We start from the raw sequence: 22978 nt of genomic DNA, 5'->3' as shown, positions 1-22978 counted from the left end.
TTTATTTTCATTTTAGCATAAAAAATCAATGAAAACCTCCTTAAAGATGCAGAACCAATCACATGCAGAAAGATAAAAAGGGCAGGATTTTGAAGTCAAGAAAAAGAAAGAGCTGAGGGAACTGTGACCAGCCTCACTCAAGCCAGGGAACACTTACACCCACACAAGGAGCCAAAGGGAGTCACAGCCTCCCACTCCACGAAGTTACGAGAAAAAACAATCTAAGAAAGATGTAGTTGATAATAAGGAATATTAGACGTGCCCAGATTTGGTTTCTTGTAATGTTGGTCTAATAAAATCATTTTTATTGTGATTAAATATTTAAAAAGGCCCTGGCCAGTTGGCTCAGTGGTAGAGTGTCAGCCTGGCGTGCAGGAGTCCCAGGTTCGATTCCCGGCCAGGGCACACAGGAGAGGTGCCCATCTGCTTCTCCACCCCTCCCCCTCTCCTTCCTCTCTGTCTCTCTCTTCCCCTCCCACAGCCAAAGCTCCACTGGAGCAAGGTTGGCCTGGGCTCTGAGGATGGCTCCGTGGCCTCTGCCTCAGGTGCTAGAATGGCTCTGGTTGCAACAGAGCAACGCCCCAGATGGGCAGAGCATCGCCCCCTGGTGGGCATGCCGGGTGGATCCCGGTTGGGCACATGCGGGAGTCTGACTGCCTCCCCGTTTCCAGCTTTGGAAAAAAAAAATAATATAAAAATAATAATATAAATATTTTTAAAATATTTTTATTTTAGAAGGAGAGAGAAACATTTATTTGTTGTTCCACTTATTGTGCATTCATTGGTTGATTCCTGCATGTACCCTTACTGGGAATCAAACCTGAAACTTTGGTGTATCAGGAGGATGTTCTAGCCAATTGAGCTACCCAGACAAAGCTGTAATTTTTTTTTTTTTCTGACTACAAAAGTCTTAGTCAATGAAAGCAACTTGGAAACAAAAACAATCGTCTCTGAAGATTCAAATAGTTTAAAAGCTGTATATTTTTAAAACACAGGAGTGGAATATTCATGCTCTTACTTTGGATCTTCACTTGGGGGAAACTTGTGTATCCTCTAACACAGAAGCTCAGTGGAGGAAGATGGGAGGTTGGGCAGAGAGGAAAATCTGACTTCTGCAAGTCTAACTGGCTAGGGGAATGAAAATATTGCAGCGGGTGAGCAGGAGGAGTGAGTCACAGCCTGGCCCACACATCTCCCATGGAGAGTGGAGGAACGGGGTCAAGTGCCCCGAGGAGCCGCTGACCTGACCTGAGCGGACAGGGAACCAGTTCCACACCCTGTAGGAGTCAGGCTTTGCCTTCCATCACTTTCTATAAACAGAGACCAGGCTCTCAAAAGAAAAAGGATAATTTAGTGAGAAAACAGCTTAGAAATAAACCTTGAGTGGCATTTTACTCATACGTATTCCATTTCTTGTATAATCTGATTCCTGTCATTCAGTTTTTCACATGTCCTGCCCCCTACAGACTGATGGTAAACTTAACATCTGACACTTTCTTTTCTTTTTTAGTTTTTTTGACAGAGACAGAGAGAGACAAAGAGAGGGACAGACAGGAAGGGAGAGAGATGAGAAGCATCAGTTCTTCGTTGTGGCACTTTAGTTGTTCATTGATTTCTTTCTCATATGTGCCTTGACCCTGGGGTGGGGGAGGCTAAAGCAGAGTGAGTAACCCCTTGCTCAAGTCAGTGACCTTGGGCTTCAAGCCAGTGACTTTGGGCTCAAGCCAGCGACCCTAGGGGTCATGTCTATGATCCCATGTTCAAGTTGGCAACCCTGCGCTCAAGCTGGTGAGCCTGAGCTCAAGCTGGTGACCTCAGGGTTTTGAACCTGGATCTTCTGCATCCTAGTCCAAAACCCTATCCACTGCACCACCGCCTGTATGCATTCCTCTTGTGCCTACAGTGTGCCACCCACATCGTGGCCCCTCCCCAACACCAAATATAAATATATAAACACACATATTAAAAATACGCTGACTGAAAGAAAATCACTTACTTCTATTTCCATATGAACACAGCTGGCTAGACCATCTCTCGCGATGCCTTCTATGGTGTCCCTACTTAATCCATAGCTGTGATTCCCATAATTGTATGTTAGAATGAATTTTCCCTGAAATTTGAGAAGTACAGAAATTTTCATAGAACAGCTGCCATAATGAAATTTAATATAAAGAAAATTATCTCATGTCTTACTTTTTTATATGATTCCGTAAAACTTACCAATATTACCAATAAGAATGACAACAGTCTATGAATGTTAATATCAATAGAGAAATTGAGATTTCTCTGCTGGCAAAAAAAAAAAATATTGGGTTTTGGAAATAATCTGCTGACGAAACGCTGGAGGAGAGTGGAGGCACCGAAGTGATGTAGACCGGGTCATTCTGCTCATGGACCCACTTCCTGCCAACCCGGCACCATGACCCTTCCTTGAGAGACAGAGAACTTATCGCCTGCCCTGTGCCCTGGCCATTTCTGCTATGCCAGCATACCAGGTGGCCCAGAAAAGCTTCCATTCTCAAAAGCTCACGTGCCCAGATCAGCCTAAGACCCTGAATTACGAGGACATTCTGAAACCTTTGCATTCTGAGATAAGCCATAAAAAAATGCACCTAGCTGGCTTTTCCTTATAAAGGTGGCTTTGTACTGAGTGCCACAGAACTGTGACATGCACCCTGCAGCCGCGGGAGCGACAATACTGCCTTCTGCCTGTATTCTGGGGGCCCAGCTCTTCCCAAGTGATACGCCCTTGCAAAAAAATAAAAAAAGATTTTTAAAATGCAGGTGAAAACACATCTCTTACTCTGACAATATTCTAGTTATGAAACCTCAAAATCTAATCTAAGCTGAGAGGCTGGTGACACAGAGGGAATAATGACGTGGACAACTCTGACTTCTCATGTGCGTGACTTTGAAATAAACACCGAAGTGAAACTTCCAAGGCGGACCCCACCAATGGCAGCACCCCCAGGAAGAACAGTCTAGTCAGGAGACTTCTGTACTGCCTATGAGACTTGCAGGCCCACGGGGTTAGGGACGGACCGTCTGTCGGGGGTGGTGTTAGAAGGCCAGAGACATCGGGTGTCTCTCTGGGTGGGATGGGACTCAGGGGATGTGTCTGCTGAGAGAGATGAGGAAAATCCATGCCCCCCCCCAATCAGAAGCAGTTTATGTCATCCATTCTTAAAGCTAAAAACTCAACTGTAAGTATCCTTAATAATTTACTCATACCCACTTTGGTCGGTGGGACAAATACTGTGACTCATTTTCTTTTAATCTATGTATTATATCCAGACAGAAAGACAGACAGACAGACAGATGATGGATATCTGAAATTTCTGTCAGGTATGTGCTTTGCCTTGTTTACTATGACTCACACTATTTTCAAAATACACACTTGAGTCAGCTTTAAGACACATAGTGTGAGTTTGTTTACTTGTGGGAACAAGGGCCTCCTTCTGTGGATCCCAAATATATTTTCTAGAAGGATGGAGCGTTGGGAGGACACTTGTATTTTACTTATACATATAAAACAGGTCCTGCTAATGCTTATTTTAAAAATTGAGGTAAAGTGATCCTCTAGCTTCTGGCCAGTGATACTTATTTCTCCCTGCCTGTGAATTTCTTAATAAATAGCAATAACCCTGTTTCAGAAGCTTCCAGATCTGTGCTCGTATTTCCACAAGCGAGGAAGGAGGTGACAGCCTGTGTCCTTAAGAAGGGCTCGCGTCTGTGGGCGTGTTGAGGAATGATCTGTGTGTTGGGGTGTGTATATGGGAGGGTGTGTGAAGATGGGGGGCGCCAGGGTTGTCTTCTAAGGGGTGTTCTGTAGAGGGCGGTTCTGTGTACAGAAGGCTGAGGGTGTGGACATGACCGGCAAAGTTGGCAATATGTCGTGAGTTTATAACCTCCAGGTGTCTCTCTTCATAAAACAGTCTGAAGCTCACTTTAAAGAAAAGAGAAAGACATCAGAGGCAAAATTCAAGTTGAAACAAATAGCATTATACTGAAGTAATATGTTAGCCAAAGAGGTAAAAATGAGGCATTCTCAAACATATGAGGGTTTCTGCAGAGGGAATAAACTGTAAGACCAAATATAGTGTAGAAGTACAGTGATTTCTTCGACGAAGAACTGAACCAGACTTGATCACAGAAAGGATGAGGTGCAGACCATCAGGGGAGCCTGGCACTGAGAACAAATGCGATGAACCAGGAAAAAACGCCCCTGACTCTAACAAGAGAAATCAACATTCATTGGGGAACTAGTTGTCTTTCAACCCAAAGAGTCTTAAGAGAATGCTTCTTACTAATAACAAGATAACTCCTCAAATCGCTATTGAAGCTTTTGGAAATACAAAGTCCCAGAGTACTCTTGATATGTTAAACTGAACTGTCAAAAGAGGGTCCTAGGAGAGAAAATTAGAAAGAGTTTTCAAGACGCACTTTTGACAAGGTCGGAGGGAAATGGCCTGGGGATTATGAGACTTGCTCACTTGGGCTTCCCTGCAAATGTAAGAGAAAAAAGCACCATGTGTAAAGTTGGCCATTCAAACGAAAACTTTTAGAAATTGCAGAGTTTATGCTTCAGTGTTCCTTGGTTACGTGCACTGAGGTATAAGCCAGGTTCATTGTTTGGGGGTGGGGGCACCGAAAAGAAGGAGGGAGGAGGACAGGGAGGAGGGAAGGCAGATACAGCTATCAAAGCATCACTGGCTGGGAGATGATCTTTCAAAAGCAGAAACAGACTCATCCTAAATCTGGTCCTTGGGTAGATTTGGGGGGGGGGGAAGTTGGGGTAAGATTCCTTAGGTGATGGAAAGAATGATAATATAAACAAAATTAAGGCCCTTGGTGAAGAGAAAATAAAAGGCTTATAGGTTCATTGCTAGTGAGGCAAATATAAGATATTGTAGCAGTTTCACTCAAGTCATGCATGGATATGTAGTGATATTAGCATCTATGATACTTTTGACAGATAACACAAACTAGGGTTATGAGGATTCCCTTTGCAAGTGAAGGTCAAGAAAGAACAAAGGTGAAGGGATTAAGCAATGAATGAATGAATGAATGAATGACACCTAGACACAGACAACAATATGGAGATAGCCAGAGAGTAAAAGGGGGTGAGAGGAGGGGGAAATTGAGTAAAGGGGAGATAAGTGGGGATGGAAAGTGACTTCACTTTGGGTGATGAGCACGTGACGCGGTATGCAGATGATGTTTATTGACTTTGTACACTTGAAACTTGTATGGTTTTATTAACCAACATCACACCAATAAATTCAATTGAAAAAAAGAAAAAACAAGTTATCTTCAAGAAAATGAACTCAAGAACAAGGGTATCATGAATTACTGACAATTAGATTAGGGTTTCCAAAAAAACCCCAAAAACATTGAGTCGGATTGCCCAGAACTCCTATGAAATAAGACTAATACAGGGTAGTTACTCTCGCATTGTAAAAACCCAGACCTCAAAAACAAACAAACAAACAAAAAGAGGTATCTTCTCCCATCTAAGAGCAAGAGCTTCTAGATGCACTAGGGAACCACCTGCCCTCCAAGACTCCAAACTTCTCAAACAAGGATGTTACAGTGGACAGTCAAGGAATTATACAGTGTGGGACAGGACAACTGAATGGAACGCACCATGGTGGACTAGTGCTTAAGGTCGCAACAATTGGAAAGCACTACTGAGAGCTAACAGAAGGCGAAGTCTCCGGACAGAACACTCCCACCCCTAGAATGCTCAATCCCCAAGCTTCACGCAGCATGTCAGGTCTGTGAGAACTGTGTGTGCGGAGTACCATCTGACTAATAGCAGAGGCACCTCGTAAACACAGGTCACAAACACTTGTCAGAGTGCTTTGACTTCTAGTTTCTCAAAACGTCTAACATTCGGTCTTACTGAAATTTGACAATATTTTCTCTAAGATCATAAAAAAAAGCAGCATATGAACAATAATGGATCAAGTAGATTAAGGGGGGAAACTTAGAAAGAACACATTTCTCATAACAAAAAAAAAATTCAACTTTTTAAAAAAAATCATAGTTCCTAATATTTCTCCCAGAGAGCATGTATTTCTTGCACAGTAAAATTAAAGGAGAACATTCTTACCATGTTTACCATTTCATTATAAACGTCTTGGGAGACAAAATGGTAATCAACGCGATCCCCTTCTCCAAAGTAAGGCGGTCTTGTGGTGTGGCAGGCCCTGCCAACATAAAACACATCAGCTAGTCTCTATCGAGGGCCTCGGAATTCCAAGTGGAAATGAGTTCAGTATAAAGGGGCAAGGGAGATGTTGAGGGGAATACGGGGGAGGAGGGATGCACTCGGGGCAACACTAGAATCTACATAAACACAATCAATTAAAATCAATTAAAAAAAGTAAAATTGATCCATAGATCATAAATGATAAAGTAACATAAGGGTGAAATCCCTGTAGTTTTGAGATGCTAGCCTAGATTCAGCAGCTATCGGCTATTGGGCTGATACAAAGTTTGGATTATTGACACCAATGTTTTTACTCATTGTTATTTACAACCTTCTGCAGGACCTCCTCTGACATCACATGATACTACTCTGGGAAGTATAATAATATTTATTATCTATATATTTTCCATCAGAGTAGGAAATCATGGTTTTTCATTCAGGTCACTTGAGTGGTCTTAACTGTAGAAGATGCATGGGCATGCTGGCATTGTTTTGTGTGCCCTGAATTGTCCAGCACCCCTCCAGGGGCCTCTGATTGGGTGAGAATAATAAGGTTGGAAACAGAGAGACTCTGCAGGCGGTAGATCCGTATTTCCAGGCCTCTCGGAATAACTGGAAAGACCATCCGACCTACTTCTAAATCCAAGAACAAATAGCAAAACCAAACCTCAGACAACATCGCAATCTCTCGGCCACAGCGATATTGGTCATACCACCCGTTACACTTTTAATATTTATATATCTGGATCCGCAACTTGGCACATGAAAATTTCATTGAATGCCTTGGTCTCAGGTCAATGCAATTTACAAAGGAAGACTCAATACCAGGAGAGAGCAACATAAACAGGAGGGGCAGGAGAGACTTAAGCACATGACAGAGAAAGTACCTTCGTAAATGCTTCTTCTCCCCTATGAGACTGTATGTATGCCTTTTTCCCTTTCATTTAATTAAAAATCAATAAAAATTTATGTTGGATAAAGAATAAAAAAAAATCTAAAGAAGAGCGATGACCTTCCCTCATGTGCTTTGGTTTTATTATTCATTTTAATTAAAAAGTGGTGACATGGGATAGTAGTAACCACCTTATCTTCTCCATGGATGAAATTACAAGCTATCTACTGCCCTTTTTTATCCAACGAGATGGTCTTTGATTCATTCCATGATGGAATTCTTAGGGTGATCTGCCACTGAACACACCCTGATCGCAGCCTCCTGGCGGAGGCCAGTGACAGCAGGTTGATGGTCTGAACCGGTGAGGTAGCTTTACTGATCCCAGCCAGCGGAGAAAAACAGCAGTGTCAGCAGAAACAGTACAGAAGCATCGACCTAATTTTAGGATTTTTGTTCTGCCACTGTTTTCTCCCTCACAAATTGCACATGACACTATTTAAGGTTTGAGTTCCCTACTCGATTATAAAAGTCATTAAGACAAGGACCTTACCGATCTTGTTTCCACTGTATCTTCAGGGCATGGCACAGGGGAGAAACTCAGTAAATATTTATCAAAAGAACAGATGAACAAATGAATGAATCCTTCCATCTTTCCATGTATCCATCAGGGAAAGCTGGGGAAAATCGCCTAGGCTTCTTACCTCAGTCGTTTCCCACTACACGCTGCAGACAACACTATTAATTCATTCATCCATTCATTCAATTAGCCATTCATTTAACAAATACTTATCGTGCATGTCTTAAGTGCCTGGCCATCTGCTGAGCATGGAGAACTCAATGGTGAGTGGCACTGACATCAGTCCCTACTCTCGCTGGGCTTACAGACAAGCAGGGAAAGGGGACATTAAGCCAATCGATCACAAGCATGATAAATAGGCATTCTAATGGGGAAATACTGGATTCAGTGAAAATGAGTGATTGAGGGGCGTATCCAGGTGAGACTGCAGACAGAGGCAGACTGGACTAGAATCTTGGCGATGAGTTAACCACCTCCAAGAACACATCTGACCCAGCGTGCCTCAGCAGCGTGTCACAAACAAATATGAGGCGCAGGGCCACCAACCACTTGCAACATAATTGGTACCCAAGATGTGAAAGAAATTCTAATCAGAGGAGGCCATGGTTCTCCTCCCTTTGGTTTTCTGAATGGTTCCAAATTATATATTAGCATGGTAGTCAGAATACACCCTTCGCTCTTGTCTGACTTTCCATTCTTTATGTTTGCGTACCTTTTACCAACAGGTTCAGTAACCCTATATGAGCATAATGGCATTCTCTATGTTCTTATTCTAATATTAAGTTTTAATTTATTTTTGTTACTTCAGGGTACTTAAAATATATTGAGTAAATTATTCTTTAGAATTTGAGTCCTAAGGTTGTTTAAATGAGGAGTGTAATTTTAGATATCAACGGACCTGTTTAAACTCATATTTACAGTGTTTGAACATGTGTAGCTGCAGGGAAGGAACTTTCCTATTACAGCATTAGAAAATAGTTTGCATTTACTTTTTTTTCTGTCCTGTATATCTTCATAGTCACAGCCTCAGCTCGTGGACAAGCACCACGAATCTAAAAGTAATTTCTTTGCTGTACAAAATAGATATAGATAGAGAGATAGAGAGATAGATATAAAAAAAAAAGAGGAAACTGGTTTAAAAGACCACGGTGATCATTCTACATCAGAATCTAAACCAGAAACTTTTCAAAAGTTTTTAAACCCAGAGGAAGGTTTCTTTTGGATGGTTCTAGATTTTGGGATACATCCTCCACTTTATCTGGGTCATTAGGGAATCATGCAGTGAAATATCTGTTCCAGAAAATGCACAGGGTGTTGAGTGCTAACCTGAGGGACAGGAAAGATTTTCATGGCCCCTCCTCTGTCCTTCCACCTGAAATACGCCTCAAAAGAGGAAGCTCAGAGTGGAGACAAAGCAGGTGGAAAATATCACCATGGTTTCCCACAGAGACGAGAACAGGCTGCACGCCACTGGTGCACAGACCCGCCCATCACACATCACAACATTGTGATCTGAGCTGTCACACCGCACATCAACAGGATGAACCCGCGTTCTAACGCCACGATGCTTAGTTAAAAACACACGTAATTCCCAACCTTGGAGAGTGATTTTGGCTGTCACTGAATTCATGTTAAATATTTGGAGGATTAAAGTAAAAAAAAAATACAGCGTATATCACAGTGCAATAAATGGCAGAGAAGCAGATAAGCCTTCTATGCAGATGTTTGAACTTGCTTGAAATTAATAACCCCGATCAGCAATAGCTGACCTTTTGCGGTCTTACCAGCCAGATACACAAACTTACCCGTATCTGAAGTAAGCACTCAGCTCTTTGCAGAGGCGGTGGGCGAGTTCTCGTTTACCACAAGCTTCGGGACCAGCTAAGACCAGCATGGGGTAAGGGGTGTCCAGGCTGGGAAGGGTGCTGTAACACAGGGCAGGGTCAGTGACTGGCCTGGGCTGGCCAGGGACACGGCGTGCTCACCGCATGCAGAGGAAGAATTATGTCACAGTCTCCATTACTGCTGCAGTGAGCACCTGCCATATAGAGCCCCTGGTATTATCTGCAGTGTATAGAGGGAAATTGCTGCTCTATGGAGGCCCAGGCACCTGCTCTATGGAGAGCAGGAGGGCCTTACTTTCCAGAAGCAAGCTGATCATCTTACTATGCCAAAAATAATGTTCAAGGCATAACAGCATGTAAAACCCAAATCTGTGTAAGTTTAACTTAACAATGCTTTTAAAAGAAAATATAGAATAAAGTACATTAATTCTTGGTTAATACAGTACTCCCCCTAGGATTTCAAAATGAAAGAAGGCAGCCCTCTGAGACTTCAACTTTAATGTCCATACCTACCGAATCAGAGCGCCAATATGCAAAGAAACGTAATAACTCAAATTTACCTGAGCAATCACTACGGCCCAGGCACTGTCCTGGGAGTATTGCAGTATGACCTCACTTAGTTATCACAAGAAGCTAATGAGGAGACTTCTACCATTATCCCCGTTTAACACGTGAAGACTAAAATACGGAGAGGCTAATGAACTTGCTCAGAGTAACAGCTCATACGTAAGAGCTGACGTAGAAATCTGGGCACAGCATTGGGTCTGAAAGCCCAGACCAAAGAACGAGCTTATTACTAACATCTCCTGCAGCGTGCTAAGCGGGAGCACTGAGATTCCACTTGTGCCACTAATTATAAACATTTTAAGTAAACATATGGCTGAAGTGTGAACTCTGTGAAGAATGGGAGTGGTGTCGGCATTCTTTTTTTCCATTTCTCTGAGTACCCACCTAAAAACAGAAAAAGTCAAGAGCAAAGGTCATGGAAGATGTGTATAATGAGCCAGGTGACAGGCATCCCCATGACCCACAGATCTGTGCAGGAGGAGGAGGGGAAGCAATGAGGCAGCCTCTGACAGCTCTGAGAATACGGGACCCTGGACAGCCAGTGGGTGTCCCCGGGAAGCAGGCAGGCTGGAACCGCGTGTGTGCAAAGGCCTATCCACAAATGTCCACAGCCGCTGTGTTTGTAACAGCCAGACACCGGGACCAGTGCAAGTGAATCGCTAGACCAGCAGCGCAGCACCCACAACAGGGACTGCTCCTCAACAGTCACAAAGAATGAACTGCTGATACATCCAACAACGTGGATGCATCCCCAGGGGACGAGCCTGAGGACCAACACCAAAGGTCATGTATCGTGTCATTCCATGTCTACAGAATTCTTGAAATGGCAACCTTGTACAGATGGGGAACAGATTATTGGTTGCCGGAGGTTAGGGATGACGAGAAAGAGGGAGGTGGCTGTGGCTACGGAGGGGAAGCACAGGGATCCTGTGACAAAACTCTTCTGTAATCTGCTCATACAAGTCTACATGTGTGATAAAATTGTACAGAGTTAAACGCACATGCGAGTGCATGCCAGAGTGGCGAATTTCAGTAAGGTGGGCGGGTTGCGTCAATGTCTGTTTCCCGGTTTTGATATTCTACTACAGCTATGCAAGATCTTACCACTGGGGGAAGCTGGGAAAGAGACATACAGTCTTTCTGTATTACTTCTTATAGTTGCATATGAATCTAAAATTTTCTCCAAATAATTTGTTAGTGATAAAAGGTAAGAAAATTTTGAGAGAAAGTAACCAATATTAAAATAGACAAAGGAGGTCTTCTTTCTGAAATAGAAACCAAAGCAAAAGAACAGAATAGCTATGAGAGGCTGTGAGTTAAGAAAATCTTCCTGAAATAACAAAGAAAAAACAAACAAACACTAGACATTGTGAAAGAACACACCGTCCCTGAGAATATTAGCCCAGAATGGTGAATACCAAGACCAGGCTAGCAAAATTGGCAGACTTAAAATGAAAAGAAAAACTGTTCAGCTAGAAAAAGAGAGAGCACACAACTTATGAGGGAAAGAAAATCAAATGATCATCAGGTTTCTGACATCAATGTTTTGTACTAAAATAAAACGAAGTCACGTCTTTAATATATTCAAGGAAAAAAGGATAAAGTGTGGACTTTTTATACTATAGCAAAAATGACTTTCAATAAGAAGGGCAGAGAATATTATTCACAAGGGATACTGATCCCAGAGACCTTCATAAGGAATCTATTAGACACCAAGCTTCATACAACCAAAATGACTCAAGAGACATCAATGTAAGGTCTGGAAGTGAGCAATAAATATGCAGTTACCTGCAGAACCAAGACTAAATGACAGCAAAGAAGAGTGTGCAGGATGTGATGGATATACTTTCTGACGATATAAATACAGTACACTATTTTTAAATGGGTGATTGACATTTATATAAAATATATACAATAGGCAAATTCATCGAGAAAGAAAGTAGATTAGACATTACCAGGGTCTGGGAGTAGCAGAGAATGGGGTTATTGTTACAGAGTCTGGGGTGATAACTAAGTTTTGGAAATAGATGGTGATGATGGTTGCATAACATTGTGAGAATAGTTAATGTCACCAAACTGTACACTTTAAAATGGTTATAGCAGCAAATTTTGTTACATATAATTTACCATAATGAAAATGGGGGAGGGTATTGGGAAGAGTATAAGCAAAATATATTTTCAATGCTTGAGTAATCATGGTGGCAGTAGTGTTAGCATTGGGATTCTGTTACTGATGTGGTACAGTGTGGGACTTTATAGAAAGAGTAATTATGGGATATTCTAATTTCATCCTGTGTCCTTGATGTGGGAGAAAAGGAGATGCAGATGTAATAGACAGGTTCAGGAAAAGCTTGGCTGTAGTCTTGAAATTGAATTGCAAGTATCAATATGAATGGAGGAGGTATTTTATCATCTGTCTATAGATTGATACAGATAGAACTATCTAGCTATAGATAGCTATAACAGATTGGATGTAGACAGGCACAAATAGGATAGACAGAATAGATGAATATAAGAATAGAGGGAGGGGAGACAAGATGGCGCTGGAGTAGGCAGACGCACCAGCATCTACCTCCCAGAACCAATGTGGATTACAAACTAATTTTATGAACTATCAGCTGGAAAATCCAACTTTGGACTAAATTAAAAGGACTCTTCAACCCAGGAACGCAGAAGAAGCCACCCAGAGACTGGTAGGAAAAGCGGAAACGCGGAGAGGGCTGCCCAGCTTCTCGGAGCGAAGGGCAGCAGGGAGAGACTCACGTGGCGGGAAGTGAGTTTAGCAGAGGGGAAAGGGTCCTGAGCCCCAGGAACAAAGCCCCAGCCTGCCGCCCCAGAGCCCAGAAGAAGCGTAAGGACAGTATTTAGCTGGAAACAAGTCAGGATACTGTTTGTGAGAGAGTCTGATTTCTCAGACCCAGGATCCTTCTTAAAGGGACCACGCAGAACATCTCTCTCACAAACAATCACCTGGGGCTCCTGGGGATGGAGGGAGACAGGACAGGACCACAGTAACAGGAAGAGAATGTAATCTAGGAGGCACAGGGAGAAACATTTTGGGACATAGCCACACTAACCCCTGGAACGAGCCACTCCCCAAAGCTGAAGTGAATATTTCCCCCTGGAAACAGCAATACCAGCAAAGGGAAGCAGGAGAGCAGCCAAACAAGCTCCCCCGCAGCATTCAGAGCAGAGTCGCATAGAAGGAGGGAGCTTTTGGGTCTACAGTGAGTCTTAGGGTCCGAGCTGCAACGCCCCCACCCACGCGGCTGAGGGCGCACCGGAGAGCGGGCGGCAGCTGGAGACAAAAGCGCGGTTCTGCTGGCAGGGGCGGAAGCCGGCTGGCCACCAGTGGGCTCAGGTGTGAGCTCAATCTTGCCCGGCTAGGGAGAAGGGGGCGTGCAAAAGCGGTCAAGCTCAGCTGCCGGCAGCCTGTAATCCAGCCTCCGGGAGAAGGGCGGGAAACCCAGAAAGGGTAGAAACCAGCCCCGGGGCAAGGGCAGAGGAGCACATCCCTGCCCCGCCCGTGCAACCCAGGCTTGCGGTCTGACTTGGTAGCCGGCTCCTCCCGCGAGGGTGGAGCCAAAAGCCCAGAAGAGGCAGAGTTGCGCTATGAAGCTGAGCTTGGGCACGCAGCCCTGTCTGGCGGTAGAGCCAAGGCTAGCAGCTGTTCCTTGAGTGGGATCATCCTGCAAAGGCAGGGCGAAAGCTCAGAAACAGGCGGAGACCCGCAGCTGAGCAAAGGTGCTCGCCAGTGCCCTCAGGACCGAGCATAACGTCACACACGGGGGCGGGGCAAAGGCCAAGGCCACCAACCCTTGTGCACCCGAGCACTTGATCACAGCCACTCTCGTGAAGAGAAAATGCGGAGGCAGAGAAATACAACACAAATAAACCAAGAGAAATCCCCAGAAAAGGACCTAAGTGAATCAGATATAACCAAATTACCAGATGCAGAGTTTAAAATAACGATTGTTAGGATGCTCAAAGATATTAGAACCACCATAGATGGCCATTACGAAAACCTAAATAAAGAGATAACAAATATAAAAAAGGACATTGAAATAATAAAAAAGAATCAGACAGAAATGACAAATACAATATCTGAAATAAAGAATACAATGGAAGGAATTAAAAGCAGGATGGATGAAGCAGAGAATCGAATCAGTGAGTTAGAGGACACAATAAATAAAGGCACAGAAGCAGAGCAGAAAAAAGAAAAGAGACTCAAAAAGTCTGAGGAAACTCTAAGAGAGCTCTGTGACAACATGAAGAGAAATAACATCTGCATCATAGGGGTTCCTGAAGAAGAAGAGAAAGAACAAGGGATAGAGACTTTGTTCAAACATATTATAGCGGAAAACTTCCCCCAATTAAGGCAGGAAAACATTTCACATGTTCAGGAAGCACAGAGAACTCCATTAAGGAGAAACCCAAAGAAACCAACACCAAGACACATCATAATTAAATTACCAAAGCTAAATGATAAAGAGAAAATATTAAAAGCTGCTAGAGAAAAAAAGACTATCACCTACAAAGGAGCCCCCATAAGGATGACTTCTGACTTCTCAACAGAAACACTTGAGGCCAGAATGGAATGGCAAGAAATATTCAAAGTAATGCAGAACAAGAACCTACAACCAAGACTACTTTATCCAGCAAGGCTATCATTTAAAATTGAAGGAGAAATAAAAAGCTTTACAGACAAAAAAAAAACTCAAGGATTTCACTGCAACCAAACCAAGGCTGCAAGAAATGCTAAGGGACCTGTGGTAAACAGATCAAAGGAAAAAAAGAATATAGCAAAAGAGAAAAACAGTTTTAAAGAAAAAAAAATGGCAATAAACAATTACATATCAGTAATAACCTTAAATGTTAATGGATTAAATGATCCTATCAAGAGACATAGGGTAGCTGCATGGATAAGAAAACAGGACCCATACATATGCTGTCTACAAGAGACACACCTTAAATCAAAAGATGCACACAGACTGAAGATAAAAGGATGGAAAAAAATATTTCACGCAAATGGAAATGAAAAAAAAGCTGGGGTAGCAATACTTATATCAGACAAAATGGACTTTAGAACAAAGACCATAGTTAGAGATAAAGAAGGTCACTACATAATGATAAAGGGAGCAATCCAAAAGGAAGATATAACCATTATAAATATCTACGCACCTAATATAGGAGCACCTAAATATATAAAGCAGACTTTGATAGACTTAAAGGGCGAGATCAACAGCAATACTATAATAGTAGGAGATTTCAATACCCCATTAACATCATTAGATAGATCCTCAAGAAAGAAAATTAACAAAGAAACAGCAGACTTAAAGGACATATTAGATGAACTTGATTTAATAGATATCTTCAGAACCTTTCACCCTAAAACAGCAGAATATACATTCTTTTCAAGCGCTCATGGTACATTCTCTAGAATAGACCACATGTTAGGGCACAAAAGCGGGCTCAACAAATTTAAGAAGATTGAAATCATATCGAGCACTTTCTCTGATCACAATGCCATTAAACTAGAAATCAACCACAATAGAAAAATTAAAAAACATTCAAACACTTGGAAACTAAATAGCACATTATTAAACAATGAATGGGTTAACATTGAGATCAAAGAAGAAATAAAAAATTTCTAGAAACAAACGATAATGAGCATACATCAACTCAAAATTTATGGGACACAGCAAAAGCAGTCCTGAGAGGGAAGTTTATAGCATTACAGGCATACCTCAAGAAGCTAGAAAAAGCTCAAATAAACAACTTAACCCTGCATCTAAAAGAACTAGAAAAAGAACAGCAAGTAAAGCCCAGAGCTAGTAGAAGGAAGGAAATAATAAAGATCAGAGCAGAAATAAATGACATAGAGGCTAAAGAAACAATACAGAGGATCAATGAAACCAGGAGCTGGTTCTTTGAAAAGGTAAACAAGATCGATGAACCTTTAACAAGACTCACCAAGAAAAAAAGAGAGAGGACTCAAATAAATAAAATTAGAAACGAGAGTGGAGAAATAACAACTGACACAACAGAAATACAAAATATTGTAAGAAAATACTATGAAGAACTGTACGCCAAAAAACTAGACAACCTAGATGAAATGGACAAATTCCTTGAATCATATAATCTTCCAAAAATCAATCTGGAAGAATCAGAAAACCTAAACAGACCAATTACAACAAATGAGATTGAAACAGCTATCAAAAAACTCCCAAAAAAGAAAAGTCCTGGGCCTGATGGCTTCACAAGTGAATTCTACCAAATATTCAAAGAAGAACTAACTCCTATCCTTCTCAAGCTATTTCAAAAAATTCAAGAGGAAGGAAGACTTCCAAACTCCTTTTATGAGGCAAGCATAATTCTGATTCCAAAACCAGGCAAAGACAACACAAAAAAAGAAAATTATAGGCCAATATCCCTGATGAACTTAGATGCAAAAATCCTCAATAAAATATTAGCAAACCGGATCCAGCAATATATGGAAAAAATCATACACCATGAGCAAGTAGGATTTATTCTTGGGAGGCAAGGCTGGTACAATATTCGCAAATCAATCAATGTGATTCATCACATAAACAAAAGAAAGGAGAAAAACCACATGATAATTTCAATAGATGCAGAAAAAGCATTTGATAAAGTCCAGCACCCATTCATGATCAAAACTCTCAGCAAAGTGGGAATACAGGGAACATACCTGAACATGATAAAGGCCATCTATGAAAAACCCACAGCCAACATCATACTCAATGGGCAAAAATTAAAAGCAATCCCCTTAAGATCAGGAACAAGGCAGGGGTGCCCCCTTTCACCACTCTTATTCAACATAGTTCTGGAAGTCCTCACCACAGCAATCAGACAAGAAAAAGAAATAAAAGGCATCCAAATTGGAAAAGAAGAAGTAAAACTATCATTATTTGCAGATGACATGATATTGTATATAGAAAACCCTAAAGTCTCAGTCAAAAAACTACTAGACTTGATAAAAGAATATGGCAAGGTGGCAGGATATAAAATCAATACTCAGAAATCAGAGGCATTTTTATACACTAATAATGAACTGTCAGAAAGAGAAATCAGGGAATCTATCCCCTTTACCATTGCAACCAAAAAAATAAAGTATCTAGGAATAAATCTAACCAAGGAGATTAAAGACTTGTACTCGGAAAATTATAAAACATTGATAAAAGAAATCAGGGAAGATACAAATAAGTGGAGGCATATACCGTGCTCATGGTTAGGAAGAATAAACATCATTAAAATGTCTATATTACCCAAAGCAATTTATAAATTCAATGCAATACCAATGAAAATACCAATGACTTACTTCAAAAATATAGAACACATATTCCATAAATTTATATGGAACCAAAAAAGAACACGAATAGCCTCAGCAATCCTGAAAAGGAAGAAAAAAGCGGGAGGTATCACACTTCCAGATATCAAGTTATATTATAAGGCCATTGTACTCAAAACAGCATGGTACTGGCATAAGAACAGGCACATAGATCAATGGAACAGAACAGAGAACTCAGAAATAAACCCACAGCTCTATGGACAACTGATATTTGACAAAGGAGGTAAGACAATACAATGGAGTAAAGACAGCCTCTTCAACAAATGGTGTTGGGAAAACTGGACAGCTACCTGCAAAAAAATGAAACTAGACCACCAACTTACACCACTGACAAAAATAAACTCAAAATGGATAAAAGACTTGAATGTAAGCCGTGAAACCATAAGCATCTTAGAAGAAAACATAGGCAGTAAGCTCTCTGACATCTCTCGCAGCAACATATTTGCTGATTTGTCTCCACAGGCAAGTGAAATAAAAGACAGAATAAACAAATGGGACTTTATCAAACTAAAAAGCTTCTGCACAGCTAAAGACAATAAGAACAGAATAAAAAGACAAACTACACAATGGGAGAATATATTTGACATAGCGTCTGATAAGGGGCTAATAACTAAAATTTATAAAGAACTTGTAAAACTTAATACCAGGAAGACAAACAATCCAATCCAAAAAATGGGCAAAAGAAATGAATAGACACTTCTCCAAAGAGGACACACAGATGGCCAATAGGCATATGAAAAAATGTTCAACATCACTAATGATTAGAGAAATGCAAATTAAAACCACAATGAGATATCACCTCACACCAGTCAGAATGGCTCTCATCAATAAAACAACACAGAATAAGTGCTGGCGAGGATGTGGAGAAAAGGGAACCCTCCTGCACTGCTGGTGGGAATGCAGACTGGTGCAGCCACTGTGGAAAACAGTATGGAGATTCCTCAAGAAATTAAAAATCGAACTGCCTTTTGACCCAGCTATACCACTGTTAGGAATATACCCCAAGAACACCATAGCACTGTTTGAAAAGAAGAAATGCACCCCCATGTTTATGGCAGCATTGTTCACAATAGCAAAGATTTGGAAACAGCCCAAGTGTCCATCAGAGGACGAATGGCTTAAAAAGCTTTGGTATATATATACTATGGAATACTACTCAGCCATAAGAAATGATGACATAGGATCTTTTACAACAACATGGATGGGCCTTGATAACATTATACTGAGTGAAAGAAGTAAATCAGAAAAAAACTAAGAACTATATGTTTCCATACATAGGTGGGACATAAAGATGAGACTCAGAGACATGAACAACAGTGTTGGGGTTACAGGGTGGAGGGAGGAGAGAGAGGGTGTTGGGGGAGGGGAGGGGCACAAAGATCATGGCTTTTCAGCATTTGCCATATTCCCCCCTTAATCTACAGACAGCAAATATTTACGTATGGTGTTTCCACTATAAAGACTGCTGTCTTAGGGACAAATGCTGATAAACTATTTCAGCAGTTCCTCCTTCTTCAAAGACTTATAAGTAAACATAGAGCTCTATGTTTCATAGGACATACTCAAGCTCACTCCATGCTCCCTGGAGCTTTAGCACAAGGGAATGCCCCCCCCTTTTTGTGTTTTTTTTTAGTATTTATTCTTTTATTTATTTATTTTTTGTATATTTCTGAGGATGGGGATGGGGAGGCAGTCAGACAGACTCCTGCATGCGCCTGACTGGGATCCACCTGGCATGCCTACCAGGAGGAATGCTCTGCCCATCTGGGATGTTGCTCTGTTACGACCAGAGCCATTCTAGCGACTGGGGCCATGGGGCCATCCTTAGTGCCCAGGGTGGATTTGCTCCAATGGAGCCTTGGCTGCAGGCGGGAGGAGGGGGGCCGGGAGGAAGGAGAGGGGAGGGAGTGGAGAGGTAGATGGGCGCTTCTCCTGTGTGCTCTGGCCGGGAATCGAACCCAGGAATCCTGCACACCAGGCCAATGACTCCCACGGGTCTACCATATCATACTTTTTAATTTAAAAAAAAATTTACATTTCTTTTGAATGCTGATGAACAGGAGACACCAAATCTTTTTCGCCTGCAAACTACTACCTTCTTTATTAGATCTAGCTAATAACACTGTTCTGTCTTTTTTCCAAATAGCTCCAGATATATGGAAAAGATTTATATAGGCGGATGGGGATCCTCAAACCCCTCAGCGAGATCTTCTGAGAATGGCTCTTAAGATACCTAGAGGCAGAAAAAGCCCAATAGAGATCAGGGGAACTACCAGCTTTTAGGATACACCCTTAAAGGCTCCAACACCCCAAAGGGGTCTCATAGGATGCCATCTGGGTCCTGCTTCAATAGTGGAAAGGAAGGTCATTGAGCTAAAGCCTGCCAGGCTTACACGCCTCTGCTGTGAGGAAACAGGGACACTGGAAGGTGGGCTTCCCCCTCGCTCCTCTAAGGGAGGGTTCAGTCTCTTCCAGCCCTGCTCCAGCCACCTATGACCTAACCTTGCCCAGAAAGCTGGGGTTTGCCACTGAAGGCTGAAGGTGCCCAGGGCCATCGGCCCCATCTACGACACTGTGGATGAGCCTAGGGTATTTCTTCCAAGAAGCAGGTAAACTGATCTCATTCGCACAAGGGCCACTTAACTATGTCTTGCCTGAATAGTCAGGTTTTTTATTCTTCCCTCAAAGATCTCTGTTGTGGGTGTTGATAGTCCTATTTTCTGCTGCTTTGCTTAATATATAGTGTTTCTTTATCCCTCCTACCTCAATGCCCCACTCACATTTCAGGCTGGGACCTACTCTTAATTTAGAGCTCTCTTTCCTCCTTTTGCCAATTTGTATTATGAATTTACCTTTGCCACCCAGCTTAGTGTATCCCAAGGTTCTCTTTACCAGGCCACAGTCACAGAGCTCCAGGGAAAAGCAACCTGGTCTCAACTCTCCAGGCAGAGGAGAACAGGAGCTCCATATCCACGCATGCTGCAAATGGCTTTTTCCAGTCTACCTGAATCATTACCAGCTAGAAGCAGCAGTCATTGGGACTTGGACATGAGCTGCAAAGTATAGAATGGTGACAACAATTCCAGTGCCATGCGGACTTTTCCTGTGGGGAACTTTCCTGGACTCCTGCTCCCTGTGACAGCTCCTAACAGACTGAACTGTGGTTGGGTTGTATTTTTCAGGGATTTGGCATGGTGATGTGGTCAACTTGGACTTGGGGAACATGTTAAGGACACTACTCATTTATGGATTCTTGCTGTATTCGCCAAGAGTTTGCTTAAAGGCTCTTAATCACTGTAAAAAAAAATAGAGGACTAGATGAAGAAGATGGGGCACATATACACCATGGTATATTATTCAGCTAGGAGAAATGGTGACATTGGATCACTTATAGCAGAATGGTGGAGTCTTGGTAGCATTGTGCGGGGTGAAATAAGCGAATCAGAAAAAAACAGGAACTGCAGGATTCCATACATTGGTGAGACATAAAGGCGAGACTAAGAGGCATGAACAGGAGTGTGGTGGCTATGGGGGGTGGGGGGAGGGAAGGAGGGAGAGGGGGAGGGGGAGGGGTACAGAGAGAACTGGATGGAGGGTGGCGGAGGACGATCTCTCTTCGGGTGATGGGTATGCAACATAACTAAATGACAAGATAACCTGGAAATGTTTTCTTTGAATGTATGTACCCTGATTTATTGATGTCACTCCATTAAAATAAAAATTTATTTATTAAAAAAAAAAAAGAATAGAGGGAAAAGGGGAAAGTATGGAAGAGGGGAAATAGGGAAGGGGGGAAGGAAGGAAGGGAGGAGGAAAATAAATATATTCCTAGTTCTGTCCACTACAAGGCCTAGAAACAATGACCAACCCAATAGCAAATTATCTCAAACACTCAGACCATGACCGAAAAATACTATTTCTCATTAAAACAAACCAGGGCTTCTTGGAGAAATGGATGATGCCAAAGTTTGGACAGGGCTTGTACAGGACAAGTCTGAAGAACTTTGTCATTCCAGAGAACAAGAAGCTGTTAGTGTCCTCCAGGCCAGAGTCAAGGTTCTGCTGGGTCATTCTAATACTGTATCCTCACCCAGATCATGGCGGGAAAGGGGACAGTGATTCCCCCCCCCCCCCCAATGCAGCATAACAGTCTCAAAGTCAAGAGTCAGGGGCTGCCAGAGACCAGAGGGGGCGGGGCAGTGCCAGGCCTGCTCCTGCTTCCACCAGTCTGTCACTCTGAACACCGCTCCGTCCGGGACCATAGGGGCTGCCTGGCCATTGGCTCTAATCTGCTCGACAGCCAGAAATGATCATGAAATATGTGTTCATCAGACACTGGTAAATTTCTTTTATACATAATTTTATATAAACGTGCCCTAAAGCATGAAACCACCAGTGAGCTTCATAAACTAAAAATTCTAGAAATACAATGAGGACATAAACACTCTTTTTAAAAAATCAAATGTGCTTTTCCAGATGTTTGCAAATAAATGATAAATCATTTCACCTAGAGGGCGACTGTAAATATATAAAACTGCCCATGTCTGTATTATTAAATTACACGTAAAAAATCATGTCCTGGATGCAAAATAAAACATTTTGCTCTCTGTGGGAAACCAACCAACCAGGGAGCAAATAGCACACGAGGAAAAGAAGCCATTTATAAGCAAGAGATCTTACAAGTATTTTTAAAACGCCTTTGGGTATCGATAGGATTTATACATTATACTTAGAGCACAAGTGGCCATCTGCTCTGACAGACTGTTTAAAAAGAAAAGGAGAAACCGTCTTCGAACTTGGAGGTGAGAGACTATTCATGTGTTCAACCAAGCTGGGCGGCTGCTCCGAGTGCAATCGTTAGAAAAGACCTTTTCAGGTTCCCGGGGGCTAGCTGGGTGCTCGTGTTGGGATGCTCTAATAATCTGCATCAGTGGGATGCTCTTCGGCAGGGGTATCTAGCATTTACTCACAGCTCAGGAGAAATTTACAACGGACAGAAATGATCACAATCATCTGTGGTTCTATCCTACGGTGAAAACCAAATACCCTGACAAGCTCTTTTCAATCATTATTATTATTGCACCGTCCTATGTCACAGGCTGGCGACTATTCAGGGGACAGATGAGAGAGGGGAGGTGAACCCACTCACCACCACACTTGGGAAAACACCGAGAGAGCCCCTGTTCAAGCACGTGATAATACGCTATAACTGAGCCAATGCCGTCTATCAAATAAAGACGTGGCCCCTTCGACAAGGTAAGAAATAAATAGGTCGCAAGAAGGAAGGCTGAGAGAAAGAGGAGGTCCTCCTGCATGCACGGCCCTGAGTTTCACCCTGAGAATCCCCAGTGAACACCCACCTGTCAAAGATCCTCTGAGGCTGCATCATGCTGTTGACAACATGGGTCAAGTGATCTTGGACCGCAACCACTTCCGGGGGAGGGTTGTATTTATTTATTGCCACAACCTTTTCCAGAATTAGACATGCAAAAAGATAATGAGTTTCATTTCTATA

General features: G+C 42.2%; 1 protein-coding gene across 2 annotated transcripts in view; it reads right to left on the bottom strand.

Annotated features, from left to right (window-relative positions):
* LOC136323430 (leucine-rich repeat and guanylate kinase domain-containing protein-like) overlaps window positions 1-22978 on the bottom strand; it is a 110286-nt gene that overhangs the window by 48509 nt on the left and 38799 nt on the right. For both annotated transcript variants that reach the window (XM_066255267.1, XM_066255268.1), the window contains exons 10-13: window positions 22824-22930; window positions 9489-9608; window positions 6116-6212; window positions 1997-2110 (exon numbers count right to left, since the gene is read on the bottom strand). In XM_066255267.1, the coding sequence (XP_066111364.1) occupies window positions 1997-2110; window positions 6116-6212; window positions 9489-9608; window positions 22824-22930 (438 nt within the window). The remainder of the gene's footprint in view (window positions 1-1996; window positions 2111-6115; window positions 6213-9488; window positions 9609-22823; window positions 22931-22978) is intronic.

The sequence above is a fragment of the Saccopteryx bilineata genome, chromosome 2 (genome assembly GCF_036850765.1).
Source record: "Saccopteryx bilineata isolate mSacBil1 chromosome 2, mSacBil1_pri_phased_curated, whole genome shotgun sequence".
NCBI lineage: Eukaryota > Metazoa > Chordata > Mammalia > Chiroptera > Emballonuridae > Saccopteryx > Saccopteryx bilineata.
Note: the sequence above shows the minus strand (reverse complement) of the source record. Positions and strands in the feature narration are given on the sequence as shown.